This window comes from Myotis myotis, unplaced genomic scaffold (assembly GCF_014108235.1).
Source record: "Myotis myotis isolate mMyoMyo1 unplaced genomic scaffold, mMyoMyo1.p scaffold_m19_p_10, whole genome shotgun sequence".
Classification (NCBI taxonomy): Eukaryota; Metazoa; Chordata; class Mammalia; order Chiroptera; family Vespertilionidae; genus Myotis; species Myotis myotis.
Window position 1 is genome coordinate 43,026,793 of NW_023416314.1, and position 25,299 is coordinate 43,052,091.

General features: G+C 42.2%; 1 protein-coding gene across 1 annotated transcript; it reads left to right on the top strand.

Moving 5' to 3' along the window:
* The first annotated feature begins 1,559 nt into the window (after positions 1 to 1,559).
* On the top strand, positions 1,560 to 24,405 carry LOC118664739 (tripartite motif-containing protein 5-like). The gene is given in 9 exon segments (XM_036325207.1): positions 1,560 to 1,666; positions 12,868 to 13,353; positions 13,909 to 14,004; positions 14,635 to 14,865; positions 20,680 to 20,702; positions 22,627 to 22,727; positions 23,020 to 23,046; positions 23,508 to 23,546; positions 23,549 to 24,405. Coding segments are annotated over 8 exon segments (1,461 nt in total). The 5' UTR covers positions 1,560 to 1,666; positions 12,868 to 12,933; the 3' UTR covers positions 24,073 to 24,405.
* Positions 24,406 to 25,299: the final 894 nt, after the last annotated feature.

The following is a 25,299-nucleotide window of genomic DNA, read 5'->3' on the forward strand; positions in this document are numbered from 1 at the left end:
GTTACAAGGAAAAAAAGACCTGAATGTTTGTTTAGATACCACATTTTTCAGGTCTTTGACACCATTGTCAAGACTGCTTAAGATCTGCCTCTGGTAAACACACACACACACACACACACACACACACACACACACACACACACACGGCATACTTTTTTTTCTCCTTATTGGCCTTGCTCTCCAGTGGGCTGACAGACTAGGGCAGTCCCCAGGACTGAAAACAAGCCTGTTCTTCCCTCCCCGCAGTGAGAGGGCGGGGAGTTGAATCTGCAGTGAATGTTCATGCAGGCCTTGGTGGGATCCCAGTCCAGTCTTCTGCAATGACAGATAATTTCTTGCTCATGATTAAGTAGTATATGTAGATTTACTGGTTTTTAGGTTCAATGTATCCAGCAGGCGCCTTCCAGAGGCCTGTCCCACACCCCAGGGCCCCAAACCCTGTCCATTCACCGGAGGTTAAACAAAGCCAAAACGCGGTTAGCTTTCCGTGGTCAGGGAACCATATGTTACAGAAGAGCAAAGAAATACCAAGCACGCTTCCTAGAGAAAGTGAGGGACGCCGTTTATTAACACTAGTGGACTCTGGGGATAATTTCCAAATCAGAGTGAAGAAACATGCAGAGAGTCTGTCTATATATATCCCACTGGGGTCTGTGTCTTGCAGATATGGTTCCGCCCCCTTGTGGGCTTACAGGAAGGCCCCCAGGTGTTGGGGGTTCCCAGGTCATATCAGATGATCTTCCTGGGGCCAGTGATAACGACCTCCCCCTACCCAGGGCAGTGCATTGTTCACAGTTTTTATGGCCTAACAGGCCATTCATGACCAATTTCCTCCTCAGGGAAAGTGGACATTTATGGAGGTGTGAGTGTTTCCTAGAGAAAGACTCCCTTTGAAGAGCACCATGTGTAAACTTCCATCCTCTTCCTGCCTCCTAGTGGCTGGTACCATGTCACTGCCACAGCTGTAACCACATTATGTCTGGAAGGTCAGAAACAAAAACTGGTGGTTAACTGAAGGACTAGTTCAGATTCCATGGTGATGTGGAAAAAATTTCTCAATAGGGTAAAAAAATTTCTAAATACCAGCTCTTAGTAGCTGCTATTTAAAAAGAACAATTTTTTCCTAAAATTCTAAAGACAGATGCTACCATTCAGCTCAAATGATCAGAGCTCCATCACTGGTTATCTTCCCATCACACTCTGCATTATGGAGGGCAGTTACTCAGATTTCTGGATCATGATTTTATCCCTCCCTAGTAAGTAGTTCAGGACATGAATATAGGATAAGCTTAACTAGCAGGTATAGAATTAAATTGAAATTACTAAGTATTTAGGAAGGCTGTAGAGTGTAACATTAGATTTTACATTCTTCTTATTTGAATACTCTTGCTAGAATAATCTGCAAAACGGATGAAACCATAACATACTGAAGCATTGACTTCCCTAAGTCTCCTATGTGGTGACCTCCCATTGTTATTATTATTAAGTTTCTGTTCTGCTTCCTTAGTTTCTTTTCCACTCCTATGAACTTAACTTTCATTTCTCACTCCGCTCCTGTGGGGGAACTCCTCTGTGGAGAGCTGGTCGCTGGCTTGGTGAGTGAACACTGACCAGACTTACAGCTGATCTCCTCCTCTGAATTAAGACTCCTCTATATTTCCTGAAAGTAAGTGGGGGCAATTTCTGGGGACAAAGGACAGGAGGTTTTGGGGGAGCAGACTGACTGTGTTTGGTGTCTTAAATTGTGATTCTGAAGCTGCTCTGCTTGTGGGTGTCTCTGCTGAGGTGGCAGAAAAGAGGAACACTGAGTAAGGGGGAAGAGTGTCTTTAAAGAAGGGAGGTTTAAATAGCTGTCTTATTTATTTCTTGGAGGGACCATTATTTCTCCAGGCTGAGTTACCTCATCATCTCCCTATTCTGTAGTCTTGACTTTCTACCTTTCCAAGGTGAGCCAGAATACTCCTTTCCCAGACAGCAAATCCCTTCCTCCTGTTCTCCAGGAAGCCTGTGAGATGAGCCCTGTTCTCCCTCTTCATAAAGCCCAAGCCCCTGGTGAGGCCAGCAGGAGTGAGAGCCCTTATCAGGAGGCATGTGGGAGGGATGGGATCTTAGGGGCTCTACCAGGGATCAGAACTTCTTGAAGCTGGTCCTTTTACTCTTTTGTTAAATTAGCATTATTTATTTATTTATTTATTTATTTATTTATTTATTTATTTATTTATTTATTTTTACAAACCTTTATTCTTTTTTTATGTTTCTTTGTTTTTTTAAATTAAATCTTTATTGTTCAGATTATTACTGTTGTTCCTCTTTTTTCCCCCCATAGCTCCCCTTCACCCGGTTCCCACCCCACCCTCAACCCTTACCCCACCCCACACTGTCCTCATCCATAGGTGTACGATTTTTGTCCAGTCTCTTCCTGCACCCCCCACCCCCTTTCCTCCCCCCCCCCCCGAGAATAGTCAGTCCACTCCCTTTCTATGCCCCTGATTCTATTATATTCATCAGTTTATTCTGTTCATCAGATTATTAATTCACTTGATTTTTATATTCACTTGTTGACAGATATGTATTTGTTGTTCATAATTTGTATCTTTACCTTTTTCTTCTTCTTCCTGTTCTTAAAGGATACCTTTCAGCATTTCATATAATACTGGTTTGGTGGTGATGAACTCCTTTAGCTTTTTCTTATATGTGAAGCTCTTTATCTGACCTTCAATTATGAATGATAGCTTTGTTGGATAAAGTAATCTTGGTTGTAGGTTCTTGGCATTCATCACTTTGAATATTTCTTGCCACTCCCTTCTGGCCTGCAAAGTTTCTGTTGAGAAATCAGCTGAGAGTCATATTGGTACTCCCTTGTAGGTAACTGACTGTTTTTCTCTTGCTGCTTTTAAGATTCTCTCTTTGTCTTTTGCCCTTGGCATTTTAATTATGATGTGTCTTGCTGTGGTCCTCTTTGGATTCCTTTTGTTTGGGGTTCTCTGCGCTTCCTGGACTTGTAAGTCTATTTCTTTCACCAGGTCGGGGAAGTTTTCTGTCATTATTTCTTCAAATAGGTTTTCAATATCTTGCTCTCTCTTTTCTTCCGGCACCCCCTTAATTCGGATGTTAGTTTTCTTGAAGTTGTCCCAGAAGCTCCTTACACTATCTTCATATTTTTGAATTCTTTTTTCTTTTTGTTTTTCTGGTTGGGTGTTTTTTGCTTCTTCATATTTCAAATCTTTGACTTGATTCTTGCGATCCTCTTGTCTGCTGTTGGAATTCTATATAATATTCTTTATTTCAGTCAGTGTATGCTTAATTTCTAGTTGGTCCTTTTTCATATCCTCGAGGGTCTCACTAGATTTCTTGAGGGTCTCACTAAATTTATCGGCGGTTTCTAGAAAATTCTTGAAAAACCTTAAAAGTGTGGTTTTGAACTCTATATCCTGTAGTTTTCTTTCCTCCATTTCTGTCATTTGTGACCTGTTTCTTTTCTCAGCATTTTTTATCTTCCCTGTGTTGATAGAGTGGCTTTCTGTGCTAGGTGTCCTATAGGGCCCAGTGGCTCAGCCTCCCCAATTACCTGAGGTGGACACTCTTGGTGCACCCCTTTGTGGGCTTTGTGCACAGTCTTGTTGCAGTTAAGCCTTGATTGTTGTAGGTATCACTGGGAGGAATTGACCTCCAGTCCAATTGGCTGTGAGAATCAGCTGTGTCTGCAGTGGGAGAACTTCTGTGCTGGAGACACCCTTCTGGGGCAAGACTTGCTTCAGTGGGGCTTTGGTGCTCACTGAGTCTGCCCCCTGAGTGTGTCTCTTATGGATCTGAGGAGCTGTAATCTGGATGGTCCCACTCTGACCACTGGGTACACTGACTCTTGGATCTCTAAGGAGGTACTAATTTAGCTTCTTCCTGAGGCTACCCAGCAGGAGCTATGGAGAGATCTGCAGATTCCTCTTCTTTGTTTGGGGTTTGGAGATGCCCAGATGAGGCCAAGCTGTGAAGCAATGCAAGCTGCTGTGGGGCCTTGGGCCTTCTCTTGGAAGTTCTGGGTCTGTCTGGCCCAGCTGCAATTAGTTAGGTAATTTTCAGATTGGAAAGGGCCAGGCCTTTCATATGCAAAATCCTCTACACACAACTTGGATGGGGCGGGGTCAAGGGGAATCAACAGGGTGGAACAAACAGCTATGGCTGATTCCCAGTCCTACCCTAAGAGGTCCCGAGTCTCAGTGCCAGGGTAATCGCTGCAAGCACCTCTGAGAGAAAACCGCCCTGGACCTCGGCCCAATGCCAGACAGTCCAGTTTCTCCCCCTATGAGTCTGGGTCCCCAGAGACTCGCCTGGAACTGGAGTTCAGAGCAGTGGGGAGCTTGAGACTCCCTCCCGATTGAAAACAACAACCGTGTCCTCAGTTGCCAGCCCATTCCACCTGCGCCTCCGTACCTCTGCACTTTACTTCCACACCTCCTCTGAGTCTTAGTGTGCTTTTCTCTTTCCTTCTAGTTGTAGAATTTCCACTCAGCCAGCCTTCCTGTGGTTCTGGATGATGTCTGTTTTGTCTTTTAGTTGTATTTTTGAAGTGGTTGTGCGAGGCAGCAATTTCCAGTATTTACCCATGCTGCCATCTTAGTTTCCTCCCAAACCTTTATTCTTAAATATACAATATGGTCACATAAAACAATTCTTTATTCCAGCTGCAGGTGGCAACAGATGTTATCATAAGGAATCCAGATGTTAAAACAGTAATGGACGGCCCGGGTGAGGTTGAATCAGCCCTGGTGAGGTTGAGATGGCACCGATGAGGTCAGGACAGCCCTGGTGAGGCTGAAACTGCCCTGGTGAGGCTGAAACAGCCCCGGTGAGGTTGAAACAGCCCATGTGAGGTTGAGACGGCCCATGTGAGGCTGAGACGGCCCTGGTGAGGCTGGGACAGCCCCGGTGAGGCTGAGACAGCCCCCTTGAGGTTGAGACAGCGCCGGTGAGATTGATTCGTCCCCGGTGAGGTTGAGATGGCACTGGTGAGGTAGAGACAGCCCCAGTGAGGTCAAGACGGCCCCGGTGAGGTCAAAATGACCCCAGTGAGGTTGAATCGGCCCCAGTGAGGCTGAAACAGCTGTGGTGAGGCTGAGACAGCCCTGGTGAAGTTGAGACGGCCCTGGTGGGGTTGCAACGGCCCTGGTAGTGTTGTAACGGCTCTGGTGAGATTGAAACGCCCCCTGTGAGGTTGAGACCACCCCAGTGAGGCTGAGATGGCCCTGGTGAGGCTGGAATGGCCCTGGTGAGGTTGAGACAGCCCTGGTGAGGTTGAGACGGCCCCGGTGAGGTTGAATTGGCCCCGGTGAGGTTGAGATGGCCCCTGTGTGGTTGAGGCAGCACCTGTGAGGCTGAAACGGCCCCCGTGAGGCTGGGACAGCCCCTGTGAGGCAGGGACGGATGCTGTGAGTCTGAGATGGGCCCTGTGAGACTGAGACGGCCCCTGGGAAGCTGAGAAAAATACCACATGAAATCACTCATTTATGGATAATAAGAAACATTATAGACTGATGAACAAAAATGGATACAGAGGCAGAGAAACATTGAGAAGAATGTCAAACTACAGTGGGAACCCTGGGGAGGGTTGAGGGGAGTAGGAGATCAACCAAAGGAATTATATGCATGCATATGAGAATAACTAATGGACACAAGATACTGTGGGGTGGGGGAGCCGGGGGAATGTCAAGGGGGAGAAAAGGAGACATGTGTAATACTCTTTGTAATACATTAAGAAAAAATAAAATAAAATAAAACAGGAATGGAATTGAGGACCACCATTGCCCCAGGCACAAGAAAAAGCTCATTTCTGGCCAGATTCCTTCATTTCACAAGTGTGTTTGTGTGTGTGTGTGGGGTGGGGGGGGGGATGCTTTCCCCTTGGCCTTCACTTTCTGCTCCTCTTTTGCTATTAGAATGCCTTATCTTCCTCACCCATCTCCTGGCTGGCTTCTTGGGTTGCTTCAGGAGCTTTTTCTTGCCACCTTTGATACAGGACATAACAACTGCTGCCCCTTCCCTGAATGCTGATCCTTTACACTTGTCTTGGTAACTTCTGGGAAGCTTTCACAACCTTCCTGATAAATGACCAGCCTTTGGCCAGCCTGAGGAGAGAGGCTGGATGACCAGATTGCTGACCATCTCTGTAGTCCCCATGTGGACACTTGCCTCTTGGAGGTCCAAGAAGAGGGAATTTATTCTCTCCTGAGGCCCATGGCTCAGTTACATCAGTGCACCCTATGACTCTCTAGTGTCCTCTCCTGCTTTAGAACAAGTTCTGCATTATTTTACACATTCCCTTCCTCTGTTATTATATTGACTCTTTACTCACTTTTCCCTTGCATGCTGCTAAGAAGAGGAGTTAGTAATTTTTCAAAAGGAAGTCCATCTTAATCTCACCTTTGAGCAATTTGTACCTTGATCTCTGTGTTACTTAGATTTTGATGTGCACTTTCTTTTCCTCCCTCATCTCAGAGATGATGTATCTATTTTTTATACTGGGGACAAGATCCATATCTGGTGTATACTAACTGAATCCTCAGGGGCTATTCCAGGTCCCTGAAGACAGGAGAAAGTAATTCTTTTATTAAAATCACAATAACAAATGAATTCACCTGTCGTATAAAACTCTTAATTTCTATAGAATGCACCCAAACGACTTCTTTGACCCAGCAGCTAGCGTCAACATAATTTGCAAAGTCCTATAAGGGATTTAGCCAACATCCTTGAAACCTCTCCTGGCCAATAACCATCATTAAAAAGGTGAACCTATTCTTGGCATCGTTATACTTGGGAAACTCAGAAAATTGCAACTCTTCCTATTCCTCTATATTCAGGTTTCTGTCTTCTACCCCACCTCCTTCCATCAAGGTTTTAATCTGCACCACATTAATGAACTCCCCCAAGAGTTCTAGCACTCAGGGGTGGTGGCCCTGGAACGGGAATGAGGCATGGGCCCTCTCCTGTCTGCTCTGGCAGCCCAGCAGCAGCAGGGGGATGCGGCATGTACACTCAGGAGCACTGACAGGTTAGAGGGAAATGGAGCCCTGCAATGGCAAGATAGAGGATGGAGCTCTAATGCCACCCCAACCCCAAAATCTCTGCCTCAGGCAAGTCCCACAGGCTTCCACTCCTCCAGCAGGAATGAGATCTCCTTCACACATGGTCTAGGCAATTCTCAAACCTCTGTTTTTGAGTGGGTCCTAGTGTAAATACTATCAGTGCTTCAAGTCCTGTTTAGGAACCCTTTAAGAGAGGAATCTCCTGTTCCATATACCTCTATGGTTCTCCTGGGCATAAGCCTTGTTGGTTTTTGAAGACACACATTTTTTTTGAGCTCAGGTCTCTGGCAAAAGTTAGGGAGCTGATGTGGGCCACAAACCCCTCAGTCCTCAAGGATGGACTTGGGCATTTGTTATATCCTTCCAGCATAGATACCACTCGTGTTCCCATATCTATCTCTCTGCCTACTGTGGAGCCACAGAGTCACTGCTTAGGTAGTGGTGGGGTCAAACTCCCTGTGTGAGGACTCACGTTCTTCTTCACTTTCCTCTTCTGTGTCCTGTGGCAGCAGCTGCTTTGACCTTAGCTCCTTGTAGCGCCACCATAAAAATAAATTCTGCAGCCCCAAGGCAGAATGCATGCTCTTTTCCTCTCTCCTCTACAGGCTCTTGGTGGGTCTCAGGATTTGTTGGATCTTGGATAGGATGAGAAATATTTGGAGGCTCTTACACCTTGTTTGGATTATGCTGGAGCCATAAAATGATCTGTACCACTATCTCTGCAGCCAGAGGCTAACTGCATATGGCCTCTGGGCTATTTTCAGTATCTGGCCCACTAGCTGGAATACACTTCTGTTCTCCTTCAGCCTCATTCCTTATCAGGTTCCCTTCATGTATGATGAACATGGCATTAGGAGACAGTGTTAGCGGTCTAAATTCCTCTCCATGCAACCTTTATAACTTTTCTCTCTGAGCACAGAGCAAAGGGAAAACTTATCTCATAATGAAGGTCTTTCTTTAACCTTCCAACTTTGGCAACCATCAAGACATGGATATCTACTGAGATCTTTTCTTTCTTTGTTTATTGATTCATAGTCCTATTTACTTGGCGTTCCTTAGAGAATCTTGAGCCTAAACCAGCCATGGGCAAACTACGGCCATAAAACTAAAAAAAACAAGACCGTACCCTTTTATGTAAAGATGTTTACTTTGAATTTATATTAGTTCACACAAACACTCCATCCATGCTTTTGTTCCGGCCCTCCGGTCCAGTTTAAGAACCCATTGTGGCCCTCGAGTCAAAAAGTTTGCCCACCCCTGGCCTAAACTGTAGCCACAGGGCCATATTGAGTCCAGGTGGGAAAATGAGCAACACTGTGTCACCACTCTATAATACCTTCCCTAACAGACCACCAGCATCCTTTCTAATTTAAATCGTCATGACCATCTATGTGACCTGATAGTTGCCTGCCAGGGTCACTTAGCTGAGCTGGAGATATAGGACAGGAGACTGGGCATGCTGACATTGGCTTCCTTAGCTGAGCTATTAGTGATGATATTCTCAGTGCTATAGAAAGTACTGCATTCCTGTTATCTCTCAGCCTTTTGAGAAGCCAGACTTAGTGGGTGTGTGAGAAACCACCAAAGGTATGTAAGCCTAGAGCTACAGTGCAAATTATGTTGTCAAAGCCAGTAAGCACAATGTCCAAGAGCCTAAAAGAGACACAGGTGGCTAAAATGTCATAATCCCCTTAAGGAAAATGAAGTCTAAGCTTGTTATCTGGCACTTGAGGTCCATAGGAAGTCCTCCTAGTCCAATGCACTTTCCACATCAGTCTAATTTTGCTATCAACAATGTGGCCTTGAAGGCAGCTGACCCTCCACTTTATTGTAGCCTCATGAGTTCTCCAGAAACAAAAACAAAAAGCCAACTTATTAGAAGAATTAGCCAACATTACCTCTATGGGAAGAAAGAGCCCAGGCTTGATGTTGCCCTTTTGTTACAAAGTATATAATAGAACTGTCAGTCTTTTTTTCTTACCTATTCCTATGTTTCACTCTTTTTTTCTTCTTTTTTTTTTTAATTAAATCTTTATTGTTCAGATTATTACATTTGTTCCTCTTTTTTTCCCCCATAACTCCCCTCCTCCCAGTTCCCGCCCCACCCTCCACCCTCACTCCCCACCCACTGTCCTCATCCATAGGTGCACGATTTTTGTCCAGTCTCTTTCCGCATCTCCCACACCCCTTTCCCCCCAAGAATAGTCAGTCCATTCCCTTTCTATGTCCCTGATTCTATTATGATCACCAGATTATTTATTCACTTGATTCTTAGATTCACTTGTTGATAGATGCATATTTGTTGTTCATAATTTGTATCTTTACCTTTTTCTTCTTCTTCCTGTTCTTAAAGGATACCTTTCAGCATTTCATATAATACTGGTTTGGTGGTGATGAACTCCTTTAGCTTTTCCTTATCTGTGAAGCTCTTTATCTGACCTTCCGTTCTGAATGATAGCTTTGCTGGATAAAGTAATCTTGGTTGTAGGTTCTTGGTATTCATCACTTTGAATATTTCTTGCCACTCCCTTCTGGCCTGCAAAGTTTCTGTTGAGAAATCAGCTGACAGTCGTATGGGTATTCCCTTGTAGGTAACTGGGTTTCTTTCTCTTGCTGCTTTTAAGATTCTCTCTTTGTCTTTTGCTCTTGGCATTTTAATTATGATGTGTCTTGCTGTGGTCCTCTTTGGATTCCTTTTGTTTGGGGTTCTCTGCGCTTCCTGGACCTGTAAGTCTATTTCTTTCACCAGGTATGGGAAGTTTTCTGTCATTATTTCTTCAAATAGGTTTTCAATATCTTGCTCTCTCTCTTCTTCTGGCACCCCTATAATTCTGATGTTGGTACGCTTGAAGCTGTCCCAGAGGCTCCTTACACTATCTTCGTATTTTCGGATTCTTTTTTCATTTTGCTTTTCCAGGTCGGTGTTTTTTGCTTCTTTGTGTTTTGAATCTTTGACTTGATTCTTGCACTCCTCTGGTCTGCTGTTAGGTGTCTGTATAATATTCTTTATTTCAGTCAGTGTATGCTTAATTTCTAGTTGGTTCTTTATCACAACATCGAGGGTCTCATTAGATTTCTTGAGGATCTCACTACATTTATTGGTGGTCTCACCAGTCTTTTCGAGGGCCTTACTAAGTTTATCGGCAGCTTCTAGACAGTTCTTGAGAGACCTTAAAAGTGTGGTTTTGAGCTCTATATCTTCCATTTCTGACATTTGCATCCTGTTTCTTTGTCTCCACATTTTTTTTATCTTTTCTTGGTGCACCCCCTAGTGGTCTTTGTGCACAGTCTTGTAGTTAAGCCTTGATTGTTGTCGGTAATACCAGGGGTGATTTGAACTCCAGGCTAACTGGCTATGAGAGTCAGCTGTGTCTGCAGTGGGAGAGCTTCTGTGCTGGATCTCTAGGGCCGTGCTAATCTAGCCTTTGCCTGAGGCTATCCGGCAAATGGCTCTGCACAGGGCTTGGGCGGGGCGGGTCCCTGGGGATCTACAGGGCGGGCCGGAGCGAGCAGTTATGGCTGCTCTCAGTTCCGTCCCTAGGGGCTCTGCCTCTCAGAGTCCCAGCAACTGCTGCAAACCTCGGAGAGAAAGCTGCCTTCGAGTTCTGACCGAAGCCAGACAGTCCCGCTTCTCCCGTTTGAGTCTGGGTCCCTAGAGACTCGCCTGGATCTGGAGCTCAGAGTCTGAAACTCCCTCCTGATTGAAAACAACAACCGCGCCCTCCGCCGCCAGCCCGCTCTGCACGCGCACTCCGCACCTGAGTATTTCACTTCAGCACTGCGCCTCCTCTGAGTCTGGGTATGATATTCTCTTTCCACCTAGTTGTAGAATTTCCACTCAGCCAGCCTTCCTGTGATTCTGGATGATGTCTGTTCTATCCTTTAGTTATATCTCTGAAGTGGTTGTTCGAGGCAGCAATCTCCGGCATTAACCTATGCCGCCATCTTGGTTTCTCCCTATGTTTCACACTTAGCCCCTGCTCCCCATTCCATCACCTCCTTGTCCTGAAAGCTATCAACATGTCTCCTTGGAAGTTGTGCTTATATCCTGCTCATCCTCTCAATTCTACTGAATCTATCTAATATTCCATAGCCCAACACTGATCATTCCTTTTACTCTTGGAAAAGTGTCTGAAATGTTACTAAATTGGTGTATTGTCAAAGGGCCATGTCATTATCACTACAGGCTCATGTGATACCAAAGGCCTAGCAGTTTTCTCACACCAAAGACATTGGCATTTTCAAAATCAGACAAGGTGGTGTGTCTTCAATGAACAGGTGTTTTCCTTTACTTAATAATTTTATTTTCTCCCCTATATGCCATCTTTCCATAATATTCAGCTTTCAGTTTAACCTTTATGTTTTCAAGTTGGAATTTCTGGATAGCTCTTTACCTGTCCCCATTATTTTATTTCCTAACACACACATTTCTCTAGTATTGTTTGTCACATCAGCTTGCATATAATTTGCTGTACTTTGCAAGTGAATGTCAGGGTCATAGTGTTTTGAACTCTCTGTTCAGACTCATTTTTTGTGCTTATGGGTATTAGTATTAGCATGTAATTTGTAGTGATGAAAAATTAGTTGAGCCCAGCCAGTGTTGCTCAGTAGTTGAGTATTGATCTATGAACCAGGAGATCATGGTTCGATTCCCTGTCAGGACACATGCCCAGATTGAAGGCTCGATCCCCAGTGTGGGACTTGCTGGAGGAAGCCAATCAATAATTCTCTCTTATCATTGATATTTCTGTCTCTCTCTCCCTCTTCCTTCCTCTCTGAAATCAATAAAAACATATATTAGAAAAAGAAAAATTAGTTGAATGACCCTGCCTAATTTTTGAGATGTCTTTCCAAAGACTGATATCTATTTCATCTGAATTTCTAATTTTTCATATATGTTACTTGCATAATTCTAATGTATATTTCTCCTATCTCCCTTTACCATCAACATACATACACACCATGAGGCTCCTATCAATGTCATTGGCAAATTTCCAGGAAAATGTGAAATGTTACCGTCTATCAACACAAGAATCCTCAGAATTCCTAAGTTACTTGTTTCAGCTTTGATTAACTCAATAATGTAGGAACAGACCCCTGATGGGGACCTTGAACATAGTAGGCTCACTGTAACTCTGCGTATTGAAGATAAGATCCTTGTAAGTCACTTACTATCTCTATGTACAGATCTGATAAAGGGTTTGCTCTTGCCAGGTACACGAATACAGTGTCACATATCATGTCAAAATAACAAGAGAAATCTTTTTAAACACACAGAAAATGATGGCAATCGTTACACTGTAAATAAGCAAGTCAGAGCAAGTCTTTCTGATAAAGGAACATGGAAGGAGATTGTTGACTGAACTATGAGAATGAATCTTACTGATACCAGGGGCAGCATTGCCTGCTGAGATACAAGTGGGTGTAAAAGCCCAGACCCAAAAGTGGTTTGGTGCGTTTATTATTGAGGATGTGTTTGGCATAGGAAAGAAGAAGAAGGAGAGATGTTGGGTCATGCAAACATCTTTTCTTTGTAGAAAGGACCTCAGACCATCCTTTTGTTCAGTAAAAGTAAAGATCAATAACAACCACTGCACAGAAATAAATGAAATGTGTCATGTTAAATTAACTAAAGTATTTAAAATTGCCAGGTCACTGTGATCCTTTCTTTGTCTCTCTACCTCTTCTTTTATGTCCCTATATCTGTTCTTTCCCTGTCTTTGATTTCTATACAATTAACAATATTCATTCCCACTGTTCTGACTCTGCCCCCTTTAACCTTTCCAATCAGGCAGAGATCAGTGAACAAGAGGAGCCTCAGTTCAGAACAGGTAGGAAGGAACAGGGACCAGCTACGATGGCTTCAGGAATCCTGGTGAACATAAAGGAGGTGATGACCTGCCCCATCTGCATGGAGATCCTAACAGAACCCATGAGCCTGGACTGTGGGCACAGCTTCTGCCAAGCCTGCATCACTGCAAAGAACAAGGAGTCCGTGAATGGCCAAGGAGAGAGCAGCTGCCCCGTGTGCAGGATCAGTTACCAGCCTGAGAACCTGCGGCCTAGTCTGCATTTGGCTAACATAGTGGAGGTGCTCAGGGAGGTCAAGTTGAGCCCAGAGGAGGAGCAAAAGAGTGATCTCTGTGTGCACCATGGAGAGAAACTCCTGCTCTTCTGCAAGGAGCATGGGAAGATCATTTGCTGGCTTTGCGAGAGATCCCAAGAGCACCGTGGTCACCACACCTTCCTCATGGAGGAGATTGCCCAGAAGTACCAGGTAATAGACTTGGATGGAGGAAAGACAGGCAAAAAAAAGTACTTATTGGGAAATCTTAACTTTGCATTTGACTATAATTATATTGCCACCATAACCCTGAGTCCTGTGATCTCTTTTCTTCCTATGTTCACCTTCCAAGGTCTGAATGATATTTCTGTGAATTCAAATGATGAGCAGACTCTAAATCAGAAGTAAAATGTTTTATATCTTGTGCTAATAGGTGAAGGCTTGGTGCACAAGCAAAGCTGTCATTGTCCTTTTTGATAGGAGAGTAAATCAAGACCTAAATTCTTTCCTTACACAAGATCAAGTTTTTTCTTGTAAGGCAAAGAGGGCCAGTCTTCTCTTGACATAGTAATGGTGACTTCTATCATCTGAGTCTTAAAGAACACAAAACCACATCAGATTTCCTTTAAATCACAGCTTCAAATTGACTTTTTACAGTTTTTATAAACTCAAGCGTCTTTAGCTCAACCTGATTTCTTCCCCATTTGTCCTCTCTTCTGATGATAAGAAAGCCCAAAGCTTGACCCTGATGTGATTCCTCTCTCACAGGAGAAGCTCCAGAAAGCTCTGGACAGTCTGAGTGCAAAGCAGCAGGAAGCTGAAAAATTGAGAGCTGACCTTGAAAAGGAAACAACTTCCTGGAAGGTAGGAGGAAACTCTTCCTGAAGTAGTTAGACAAGATTCTGGGTAGGACCTTGGGTGTAGTCAGAAGGAGCTACCTGTCTTCTTGGTCCCTGGCAGTTGATATGTCCAGATTTATTGATTAGCCATTCTTCATCCTTTCCTTGGTAGGGGTTGGGCAGAATATGAATCTGTTACAAACTAACACAGACATTTGTAGGTTAGTTATTCTCATAGAGAGATTATTTGGTGAGGAAAGCTAGTGAATTCTGTGTTTATGTCTCTGATTATTTTGAGCCTTTAACTCTTTCAGGGGAAGACAGTTGCCAACAGTTCATGTCTTTGATGTTCAACATTAGGCAGAGGTTGGGGGTGGGGGTCAGGGGTAATGCTGGAAGGCATGACTGCCCTGAGCAGCTCTGTGAGAGCTGAGCTACACCTTGGTGTCTCGTTTTGTTTCAACAGTGCAGACTTGAGGCCATTATTTTTGGATGTGATGAGAAGAAATACTAGGAAAAAATAGGCCTCCCCAATAATTGTCCTGTGCTTGCATCTCCTTTCCCTCTGAGAACTTCCAACTCAAATACTTCTTTTTCTGGCTTCCAGTCTCTTCTTGATAGCCTGAGTCCCTCTCTTTCTTTTTCATTCCTGAAGGATCTAATATATAATGAAATCCAAAGTATCCAGGATTATTTTAAAGGACTGAGAGGTGTTCTGGATGGTGAGGAGCAGAAGGAGCTGCAAAGGCTGGAGAAAGAGGAGAAAGATGTTCTCAGTTACCTGGCTCAGGGTGACAGTGAGCTCATCCAGCAGAGCCAGTTGTTGAGAGATCTCACCTGGGATGTGCAGCATCGGTTGCAGGGGTCAACAGCAGAGATGCTGCAGGTAAGACTCAGAAAGAATCATCAGCATCTGAATTTGAGGAAAACAAAGACTCCTCAAATGATTTCCATAATCTCTGATGTGTGGCTGTGCTGTTTGTGGTGGTGATGCTGAGGTTTCTTTGATCTTGCCGTAACCGTTCCTTGCATCTATTTCAGAGGTTATGGAAATCATCAAATGCATGAATAACAAGGGAAAATCTTATTTTTATTTTTATAACTAATCTGGGACTGCTGGCTCCCAGCAGCTCACCTGCCTGCCTGCCTGATTGCCCCTGCCTGCTTCTGCCTGCCAGCCTGATCACCCCTAACCACTCCCTTGGCAGCCTGATCTATGCCTAACTGCTACCCTGCCAGCCCGATTGCCCCAAACTGCCCTCCCCTACAGGCCTGATCCCCCCAACTGCCCTCCCCTTCTGGCTTGGTCACCCCCCATTGCCCTCCCCTGCAGGTCTGGTTGCCCCCAACTACCCTCCCCTGCCACCCCAGTCACCCCTATCTTCCTTCTCCTGCCAGACTGGTCACCCCCAACTGCCCTCCCCTATAGGCCTGGTGCCCCCCAACTGCCCTCCTCTGCAGGCTGCTATCCCCTAACTCCCCACCCCTGCTGGCCTGATTGCCCACAACTGCCCTCTCCTGGCTGCCATCTTGTGGTGGCCATCTTGTGACCACATGTAGGCAGACATCTTTGACCATGGGGGTGGCCATCTTGTGTGAGCACATGACAGTCAATTTGCATGTCACCTCTTTATTATACAGGATGTACTAATTACAGTGGGAAAATGATGGTGGAGAAAAGATCTATTGTCTCCAATTATATTCTGCAGGGCACTATATTTGTGACCTAGCCTAGAACTTTTTTTCAGATAGCTCTTTATTATCCAAGAGTTGTTTTTTCTTCATAGAATGAGTTGAGATTTTTCTCCTTTTTCTGACTAAACAATTGTTTTCTTAATAAGCAACTGAGAAGGATTGTTATTATTTATTCTTTAATTATTCAATAAATGTACCAGTGAAACCATCTCACTCTGGGCCTTTTTTAGGGAAAGGTTTAAAATATATATATATTTTTTACTTGTGAAAGATTTTCTTGGATATTTGTGTGTGTGTGTGTGTGTGTGTGTGTGTGTGTGTATATATATATATTTCTGGAATCAGTTTTTTATAATATACATCTTTGTTGAAATTTGTCCATTCTACATTTTCATATTTATAAACATGAATTTAGTCATAATACTTTCTTAGAATCTCTTTAATTTCTACAGTACTTACAGTATTGGCCCATCTTTTATTCCTCATTTCAGTGATTATTTTTGTCAGTTTAGTTATATTTGCTTAATTTTATTGAAGTTTTTCAAGAATAAACTTGTTTTATTGATTCATTTATTTTTAACCTTTCAATATCATAGATTTATGTTCTTACTTATATAGTTAACTTTGTGTATGTATATGTATATGTAAATGCACATTCATATATGAGTGTGTGTACGTGTTTGTGTGCATGTGTGTATTGGTTTAATTTATTGTTCTTTTTCTAGCTTCCTAAAGTGGGAAGTTTGACCACTGATTCAACAACTTTTTCTGTTATTTTTTAATTATATAAATGCATAGTTTTCATTATATTCCATACTTTTGGATTATTGTTGTTTAGATTCAATTCAACGTATTTTCAACTTTTCTTTGTTATTTTCATCTTAACCCTTGAAATATTTGAAACTGTGTTGTTTAATTTACAAACACTTGGTGATTTTTACTTTTTCTTTTGTTGTGTATTTTAAAATTAATTCCTTTAAAATCAGAAAGCATATATTTTATTATTTAAGTCTTTTAAATATGTTGATACTAAAATATTGTATGTCCAATTTTTTATATGAATTTATAAAAAATTGTGTATTGATTTGGTGAAAGGGTTTATAGATGCCAGTTAGAATTAAATCGAGCAGGTTGATAATGTTGGTCATGTCTTCTACATTGTGATTATTTTCTTATTTATATTTTTTCTTTCATTTTTTTATTTTTCTTGAGTCCCTAACATTTCTTGTAATACTGGTTTGGTGGTGGTGAACTTCAGCTTTTATTTATCTCGGAAGCTCGTTATGGTTCCTTAAATTCTAAATGATAGCCTTGCTGGGTAGAGTAATATAGGTTGTAGATCATTGCTTTTCATCACTTTGAATATTTCATGTAACCCCCTTCTGGCCTTCATAAGACTTTCAGCTGATTGGTTGAGAAATCAGCAGACAGTCTTCCAGGAGCCCCCTTATAAGTAACTGACTGCTTTTCTCCTGCTGCTTCAAAGATTATCTCCGTATTCATTTCTCACTGGGTGTTTTTTATGCTGTCTGTCTTCTTTTTCAGGTTTCCTGACTCTTTGTTGAAGTCCTCAGTGAAATATTCTTTTCTTAAGTTCACTGAGCATCCTTATAACCTGTGTAGAATTCTGCATTGGGTAGATTGCTTGTCTCCATTCTGTTTAGTTGTTTTCCAGAAATTTTGTCCTGATCTTTCATCTGGGACATGTTTCTTTGTCTCATTGTTTTTGCTGCCTTTCCGTGTTTATTCCTATGTGTTTGGTGTATCTGCTACATCTCTCAGCCTTGGCAGAGTGGCCTTATATGGTAGGTGTCCCCTGGGAACCAGTGGTACAGTTTCCATAATCATCTGAAAAAGGTGCTATTGGGTTGTGTGTGCTCTCTTATTGTAGTTGAGTCTTGATTGCTGTTGCACATTGGTGGGTGGAATTGCCCCTCAGGCTGAATGGTTGTCTCATTTCTTAACCTCCACACAAGGGGATGTTACAAGCCAGTTTCATCGCCACTCTTCTTACCAGCCTCAAGGTGGCTTCTTCAAATTTTTAGTTGCAGCAGAATATCAGCTTGTTATCATGTGGTTCTCAAAGGTAGTTATTCTATAATTTAATTATAATTTTGATGTGAGTTTTGGAGGAAACAAGCACATTCTTTACCTAGTCCACCTAGTCAACTTGAAGTGTGACTAGACTTCTTCTTCCAGATATTAGTAGTGCATTCCCTTGAGGTCTCTCCCCCTTCCTCCCCTCCTTTAAATTGAGCAAGTAACTTCCTCCAGGTCAGCATTTAAATTTCACAGCTTTAGAAAAGCAATACTGACTTAGCTTAAGTCTACTTGGTATGCATGTCCCTTTGCTAGGACCTAATGCTGACCCTACTGAAATAGTTTTGCAATGCTAGGAGATTACATTCTATGCAGATTGGACATGAGTCTAAATTTCATTGTATTTGAAAGTATTTATGCCTCCAAGACTCAAAATCCTTTCTAATAGTCTCATATATCTTTTTATAAAAACTCTTGTTGTCTAGAAATTATAAGAAGTATAGTCTTATATAATGTTAACAATAAAATTTTTTATTACTCCAGAAATAACAGTATGTCTGATAGTACAGCTACTTAGCATTCTTTTTTCTCCCATATTAGATTAAAATTCCCTTTAAGGAAAGGGTCCTATTTGGACTTTTTTCTATATCTCCCCAAGCACCCAACATGGAACACAGAAGATATTTAGTGAAAATGCATTTACTTAATAAATTAAAGTGTGGCTATACCTTTGCATTGTTAAGCATCTTTGCATGTCAGTGTCCAGGAAAATGAGCATCATACCTGAGCTGTGTATTGCTGCCTGGTCTTTGGAAGAGAAGCTTTCAGGCCATGAAGAGACTAGTCTGAGGACCTCCTGTCATATCACAGAATCAAAATGTTATCATGTAGTTCATGCCTGCCTTTTTGTAAGGCCTTTCTTGCACACATGTAAGTGTTGGATTGGAATACTAATTTAAATTAATAAAGTTTCCCGACAAGGAAAAAAAGGAAAGGAAAAAAAAAGATTCTCTTTTTACTTTTGCCAAATTCGTATCTTTGAATCCAAAATGTCTCCTGTAGACAGCAATACTGTAAGTTGCTTTTTAGATAGTCCAGCAATCTCTGTCTTTAAATGGTCAATTAAGACAATGACATTTAATGTAATTGTCAATGTAGCTCTATTTAACTTACATTGTGCTATTAGCTTTTATAAGCCACCTACAATTTTCATTGATCTCTTTCTCATTTAATAGCTTCTTTTGAATTAACCCAGCGGTTCTCAACCTGTGGGTCACGACCCCTTTGGCGGTCGAACAACCCTTTCACAGGGGTCGCCTAAGACCATCCTGCATATCAGATATTTACATTACAATTAATAACAGTAGCAACATTACAGTTATGAAGTAACAAGGAAAATAATTTTATGGTTGGGTCAAAACATGAGGAACTGGATTTAAAAGGCCAGAAGGTTGAGAACCACTGAGTTAACCAAATATTTCTAGTATAAGATTTACTTTACGCTTTTGATTTTTGTGGTGGTTGCTTTTCTCATTACAATATCCATCCTATTTTATCAAGATCTATTGCATATTAATACTAAATTAATTCCAGTAAAATATGGATACTTGCCTCCAACATTGCTTTATATTAATTCAGTAACAATGCAGTGATACTTTTAATATGGACAGTTAGTCCAGTGCAGGCCAATGCCATGCAGGCCTTGGAATTATTTGATACAACTGGGAAGACATACTTTTGGTGAGAAATTTGTATGAGGAGATACTTTTTTTTGCTTTCATGAACTGAGGATAAAGTCAATAAAGAGGTAAATAGACTTTGGAGCATGACATAAACCAGATCTTGATGACAATGTTTGAGCTTCAAAATTAAGCTTGATTAAATTACAACTGTCCCCCAAATTCCTTTTCATCTTCTCTACTTTATCTATTTTTAATTTCTTTTTGTCATGAACAACAAGGCCCTAATGCAGAGAACAAGGCAATTTTTATTTTTTATTTTTGTATGTAAATCCACCGGTTGGCCTAGTTTTGGGTGTCATGAAAAAAGTTAGTCTCAGGTGATACCAAATGTATTTGTGCATATCTGTTTAAAGGAATAAATCTTTGATGGTAAACAAGTTCAGATGACAAAAAAATTAACAATATGGACAAACTGTCTTGTTAGAGACTGAAACGCAGTAAATATTGTACTATTTAGAACAGTGACCAAGTGGATGTTGGTATAATCAACAAAGGTGTATAAAAGAGGTAGTAATTTGTTTGCTGAAAAGTAAGTTACATAGTAAACAGCCTAAGTTACTGGTGCCTGTGGTTGCTTTCCTAGGCATTATTGTAACTTGCATTTAAGAGACAAATCTGAGTAAAAATAGACTTTGGAAATAAATTGTACGTAAGTGTGTGTTGAATTTAAGGGTGTGGATAAGATCAATTGTGGATAGTGGGTGACACAAGAAGGGAGATTTGAGAAATGCCTACATTAATACATTTGTTTGCTTGTACGTTCAGTGGAAGCCATGTGAATTTTTGAAGAATACTGTAACTACTCGTCTTTGATTCTTCCAATCAAGGCATAAAACTTGACAAGTAATAGTTAATCACTTTACATTTGTGTTGAATAAATGAGCAAACCATGAATTATTCAAATCATCTCATGAGGAGTCTTATGAACATGAGGAAAATACCAGGGACCTCATGTTTTCTCATAAATATGTCTCATCTCCAGGTACTGGAAGCTCAAGGTGTTCTTCCACAAGGGTCAAAGTTGTTTCTATATTTTAGGAAAACTGACAACTGTTCATGAGTCTTCTGAAATGATACACCTGGGCCTTTTCTTTATTATTTTGTTCTCACATTAGAACAATCTCTATTCCCACCAGATCAGGGGGTTGCTGGGGATGTGATGAAGCTTTGTAAGTGAGGAGGACTTATTACTTTTTGACTCATGTTTTCTCTTTTGTCAGTAGGATGTGAATGGCATCCTGGAAAGGTATGTGTGAAAGATGAACAATGAACATCTTGTCCTGTAAAAAGAGGTTTAAAGCCATTAAAGTTATCTGGTAGTTAATTACAATAAAATATTGCTCAGGGAAGAACAAGCTGGTTGTAGGTTTATCTTGAATTTCTGTTCACGTATGGTTTAAGTATTTTATAACTACTGAGAATGAACCAGATTTTATGGTAGGGAATTTAGATGGGGAGAAGTTGCAGAGTTTTGATTAGAAGCAGTTAAACATAAGATGTTGCAGTTTCAGGCCCATGTGACCACATTAGTTTTTTTCAATCAGCATGATTGTATCCCCAGTATGGGGGATGGGGGGATCATGAAAGGGCAGCCAATCAATTATTCTCTCAGATTTCTGCACTTCATAGGTGATGGATTTATTCTTGGAATGTCATATTTTCTTCAGCTCCTAAGCAGCCAGAATTTGAGACAACTCAGTTATATTCCTTTTATGTTTCTCTGTATTTTCCAAAAACAACTTTAAATATCAAGGAATATTTTGACTCTGGCACAAACAATTGATCCATCTTTCTCACGCCTTTTTTAAAAAATTTATTTCATAGTGGGAGAGATAGGGAGAGAGAGATAGAAACATCCATGATGAGAGAGAATCATTGATTGGCTGCCCTTTCATGACCCCCCACCACCACCACTCCCCATACTGGGGATCAAACCTGCAACCCCAGGCATGTGCTTTTGACTGGAATTGGACCTGGAACCCTTCAGTCCCCAGGCTGATGCTCTATCCACTGAGCAAAACCAGCTAGGGCTCTTGCTCATGTACTTTTGATGCCAATGGAAGGGCACCATCTTTGTGTCTAAAATTTTTTTAATCCTCATCCAAAAATACTACTTTTGTCCATTGATCGTAGAGACAGATTGGAACATAAGGAGGGTGGTAGTGAGGGAGGGGGAGAAAGGGGAGAGAGAGAGAGAGAGAGAGAGAGAGAGAGAGAGAGAGAGAGAGAGAAAGAGAGAGAAACATCAATGCGAGAGAGACACATTGACTGGTTGCCTCCCACTCTTGCCCCAACTGGGTCTGAGGTTCAAACCTGCAATCCAGTCACATGCCCTTGATAGGAATAGAATCTATTACCTTTCAGCCCTCAGGCTAATGCTCTAACCACTGGGCTAAAGCAGTTACTGCTATGTCTAAATTTGACATCTACTTGGCAACATCAATCTCTTCCAAGCACATGAAATTCAGACCACTGTTAGTATAGTGTCTATAATGTCTTTTCCAAGTGTTACATTTTTTTCCCAGAGCAACTGAAATCTCAGATATTGTTCCTGGGGCCTCCCTACTGGCGATTAACACCTAAAGGTCTTGGTCCTCTCCAGAGAGTATTCCCACACAGTATGCCTCAAACCACCAGGAGCTAGGTTCTGCAACCTCCCTTTCTTGTCATAATTCTGGGAATCTACACCCATGCCATGGCTTTTCCTTATATTAATTTATTTCAAGGTAGCAAACTTTGCATTTTAAAGAAATCCACTATTGTATATATTTTCATATAATTTTTAGAAGTTAGAGAGGGAGAGGATATTCACTTTGAAAGGAACAAACTTGGCGCCCTCTTAGCGCAGCAGGCAGCGCGTCAGTCTCATAGAAAGGAACAAACTGTGCTTCTGAAAGGTATACTCCTTCCCAAGATCAAGCAACAGGCACCAGGGAAAGTGGACCAAGCACAATTTTTCTGGCTCTAAGTTCAGAAGCCTACCCTCTAGTTCCTCAGTGGTCCATGAAAGGGCTCTAAATGCAGAGGTCTCCTCTCTACTTTTTCAGGGGTCCATGAATGGGGGCTCAAGTGTTCAATAGGGTGAATGGATAAAAATCAGTGGTTTTGGAGGACAAAAACTGCAGAGGTCTGGAGATCTTTTTTTCTTCTTTTTTTTTTGTCATCCCTAGGAGTAAGACCTTCACTCTGAAGAAGCTAAAAGCTCTCCCCAAGAAACAGAGGAGAGTGTTCCAAGTTCCTGATCTGAGAGGGATGCTGGAAGTATTTAATGGTGAGGAATGCTAGAGTGAGAGGGTATCTGTGGATTCTTGTTATGATGGTGGTTAAAGAGGAAGAAGAGTTCAGTTTCTAGGTCTGTGTAGAGGAGACAAAGGAAAATGGATATTATGTGCTGACTATATGGGCATATTCACTGGGGAGTGGGCAACTGCCTTGTTCACCTCTCGTTCTTCTATGTACTACCTTACATAGACACCAGTCTTTCCCCTGATCTGGAGAGAAAATAGATTTTAATGTAGACTCTTTTGCTTATATTTTATAGTATGTATATTTTCTACTTTCAGAACTGACAGATGTGCGCCGCTACTGGGGTAAGTAGAAATCACAGTATCATGAAGCTACCCTGTCCTCATCTTCTTTTAGAATATTGCATTTCTATTAGGTCTCCTTACTAATGCAAATAATATCTTGGGATAAATGCAACAGGAGGCAAATTGTACATCCTACTGATGAAGGAAGGGTATTCAAATAAAAAAAATCAAAAGGCAGCAAAGATAAGATGGTGACAGTGATGCAGATAAACTGAGTTTGTTAGATGCACCCATGGAAAAAGGCTCCACACAGAAGTGGGTGAGGGTGTGAGAGGTTGTTAAGATCCATGTTTTCCTTCCAACACACATGCGTATTATATTTCTGCAATGATATCCTGCTCCTTAAAAACTAAAACAAGTTTTTTCCAGTTCCTACTCATTTTATTCTGAAGATCTCTCTTGCAATGTCATAAGTAATAGTACATCATTTTCCTGACACAACACTGTAATTTTTTTTACAGCAAACATGACCCTGAATCACCAATCAAATGTTAACAGCATGGGAGAAAAGTGAGAGATGACTTCACTGACTATTATGAGAGAGCACATTGTCCACCTGAGAGAGAAGATTATGGTGTCCTGGGATTCCCATCTATCACATCAGGGAAGCATTACTGGGAGGTAGATGTGCCACAGTGTCAGAACTGGATTTTGGGGGTATGTAGCAGGAGATACCCAGTCTCCACTGGGATAGATTTTTGGGAAAAAAATCAGCCTGTTTGCTGTCAATATCAACCTAAAAATGGCTACTGGGTTATAGCGTTACAGAATTATTACCAATATCAGGCTTTTGTGGATTCTGCCTCCTCCAACCCCTCACCCTTAACCCTGTTCCTGACTGTTCCTCCAGATCGTATTGGAGTTTTTCTAGACTACACAGCCTCCACTATCTCATTTTTGAATATCACAAACCATGGGTTTCTCATCTATAAATTCTCTTCATGTTGCTTTAATCATGAAATTTATCCATATTTCAATTCTATGGACTATTCTGGCTCCCTGAAACTGTGCTCTAAGAGCTCTTAAACCTCATACTCTCACCCTCTCCTTTGTAAAACCTCTTTCTTTGAATGCATCTAACAAACTGAGTTTTTCTGCATCACTGTCACCATCATATCTTTGCTGCCTTTTTTCTTCTGATTTGAACACCCTTCCTTCATCAGTAGGGGATACAATTTGCCTCATGTTTTCTTTATCCAATATCTTATTTGCATTAATAAAGAATCCTAATTCATCATTTCTATAATTCTAAGGAAAATGACTAATGTCTTGCCCTGGCCGGTTTGGCTCACTGGATAGAGCTTTGGCCTGGGGATTGAAGGGTCTCAGGTTCGATTCCGGTCAAGGGCATGTACCTTGGTTGCAGACACATCCCCAGTAGGGGGTATGGAGGAGGCAGCTGATCGATGCTTCTCTCTCATTGATGTTTCTAACTCTCTATTCCTCTCCCTTCCTCTCTGTAAAAAAAAAAAAATCAATAAAATATATTTTTTAAAAAGAAAAGAAAATGACTAATGTCTCATAAAAAATGACATGCCAATTTTTTAAATCTCATGTCCTCTGCCTCTGACTGAGATGATGGAAAGTTTTCTAACAACTTTTGTACATTATTGAAGTCTCTGTATAGGAGTCATTCACTACAGAATGAGTCCTCAGGTGTGTGTCAGTTTACCCCTTTATGTTTATTACTAGAGGCCCGGTGTAGGAAATTCATGCACTGGGGATAGTGGGGTTCCCTCAGCCCAGCCTGCTCCTCACTCCGGGAGCCCTCAGTGGATGTCCTACTGATGGCCACAGTCTGGCAGCAGAGACTCGGAGCAGGCGTCCCGTGTGTGTGTGTGTGTGTGTGTGTGTGTGTGTGTGTGTGAGTGTGCTGTGGGCCTGCCCCCAGCCACACCATGAAGGATTGGTGCAGACACCCCTCTCTGTTGATCTCTCAGGCTCCTGGCCTCCACTGCTTGTTGTACTCTCCCTCGAGCTGTGGCCAGGGTGGGGTGCTGCCTACAGGCAGCCATTTCCTGCTCTGGGATCGCCATGGCGACCCAGGAGCAGGCGCATATGGGGGCTGCCTGCAGGCCGCCCTTTCCTGCTCGCCGATCGCTGGATCGCTGGGGCACCCAGGGTCAGGCTCTGCTGGGTGCTCCCTGTGGGCGGCACTTTCCTGCTCTCTAATCGCCATGGTGTCCCGGCTGGGGGTGGGGCTTAGGCAGCACATGGGGGACCTGGCTGGGGGCGGGGCTGCACACAGGGCCC